This window comes from Anneissia japonica, unplaced genomic scaffold (genome assembly GCF_011630105.1).
Source record: "Anneissia japonica isolate Jap-2015-1 unplaced genomic scaffold, ASM1163010v1 scaffold288128_len588385_cov197, whole genome shotgun sequence".
Lineage (NCBI taxonomy): Eukaryota > Metazoa > Echinodermata > Crinoidea > Comatulida > Comatulidae > Anneissia > Anneissia japonica.
In genome coordinates, this window is record NW_022731216.1 from 552,294 (window position 1) to 554,292 (window position 1,999).

The window sequence follows — 1,999 nt, forward strand, 5'->3', positions numbered from 1 at the left end:
TGAGGCATGTTGTGGCAAAATGGCTAAGTTGTAGCAAAAATTGAAATTTAAGTTATTGGTATTTTCAGATACCTGAGTATGTGATCTTTAATACGAGGGGTTATTCATTGAAATTGGACATTTCAAGCCTCGGTTATTAGAAAGTGAAAGTACCAGACTTATTGTCAAGATAAACATGATTTTGAGTAAAGTTATTTGTGCATACATTGTTTAATAGAATGAACTATCAAAATAACGTTAAATAAACAATTTGTTGACCACTTCCAGAACTAATACTTTGGGACATGATTAATAAGACATCAAACTGTTGATCTAGAGTAAAAAACAAATTTGGATTTTTAGGCAATTTTTTGAGCTCCCATATTTTATAGCTCATTCACTCAATACTGGTCTGTGCGACAACTTAACCATTTTGCCACGACATGCCTCAAATAGGTCTGATTTGAGCATAATTTCACTGTATAGCGGCACAAATACGCGCAAAGATACCCATGTTTGATGCGCACGTACGGTATTGCTATTGGTCAAAAGATGACCGAAAAGAATGGAAATTTGTGAAAACAATGTCAGGAACCCAAAATATGTAAAATAACGTAATTTCTAGCTTTCATACGTGCTGCGCACGTACAAATGCTCACGCGTAGTGGAAAATTTCAAAAAAATTTGAAATGCTCAAAATGGCCTAAAACGTGCTCTAATTTAATCAAAAAGTGATTTTGAGCATTTTGAAATTTTGACGCACGCTTATGCGCGTAGTGAAGCGCACGCGTCAAATTAGGGTACAGTACATTCAACATTAACCCGAAGTTAATGCTCACTTAATACGATTTCGAAATGGCAATTGGTTAGGCTGATATTATCGATAATGTAAAAACGCAAAATTGCGCGTAGATGACGTCACGCATGACTGAGCGCGTTGAAAAGCTTACCATGACTATTCCAGACCAAGCCAAATGTTCGCTGACAGCGATTGTGCGTAACTTTGGTGCAGTTTTTGAGATATCGTGCGAACAGAAAAGGAGAGAAAGAAAGAAGAATAAGAAAAAAAAGATCCTGACAATAACAAGAGGTGATCCGCTAGTGTAGCGGATCACCAAAAAAAAATCTTGTCTTACTAAAACAAACTTTTTGAGTGAACATTAACTGTTTTAATGTCTTCTTCTTAAGCATGAAATTTTTATCATTTTTGTACCAGAAAAGAACAAAAAACAAAAACAAGTGCACTCTTTTATGCTTTAATTTCAGCCCTCAAACTGAAACACAAGAAGAGCAGTGGTCGAAATTAAACCAGCTCCCAAATGTTAATAATGGATCTCCACACGTCAGGGCACACACACAGTGGCTATCACCAGCTTAACTGACTGTTAAAGATATAGTCATGAAGTAAAAAGAAGCTTACGTTTGGCATGAGTTGCTAAGGTAATCTCATTCGCAGGCAAATTAACATACAGATCATATAATTCCGTATGACTTTCAACGTCAGCATCTGTGAAACCCATTAAAAGTATGCTGTTTCCATTTAGGCTTTCCAACTCTTGTGCTTTCAAATGTACATATGGGGACATGATTGACCAATTCTGCCTATGCCAAACCAAGGCAGGAAGTGATCTACAAACAATGAAAAATAATTACTCCTGTTTATATTATAAATTAATAAATAATCCTGCAAGCATTTTAATGCAAGACATAAACACACACACACTTTAACATAAGACATTATTACTGCATACATTCTAAAATAGTATTTTTGTAAATACATAAAAGTATAGGCCTATACTTATTCCTGTATTCTTAAAAACATTCTTTAAATAAAACTTATTTCTGAATGATGATATCTGAAGTAGTAATGTGTAATGTTTTATGGCTCTTTATGTCACAACACGACGGACTGACAGGAGACGATTGCCATTTTCTCAGTTCAGTATTTATTGTAAAACATAGGTGGCAGCAAACATTGTTTATTGGGGATGAATACATTACAACTCTCCCCTGTGTAATC

The 1,999-nt window shown here is 35.0% G+C and overlaps 1 protein-coding gene across 1 annotated transcript in view; it reads right to left on the minus strand.

Moving 5' to 3' along the window:
• Nucleotides 1–1,999, minus strand: part of LOC117115261 (DENN domain-containing protein 10-like) — a 54,588-nt gene that overhangs the window by 23,329 nt on the left and 29,260 nt on the right. Inside the window, exon 5 of the mRNA XM_033258975.1 lies at nt 1,400–1,608. Within this exon, the coding sequence (XP_033114866.1) occupies nt 1,400–1,608 (209 nt within the window). The remainder of the gene's footprint in view (nt 1–1,399; nt 1,609–1,999) is intronic.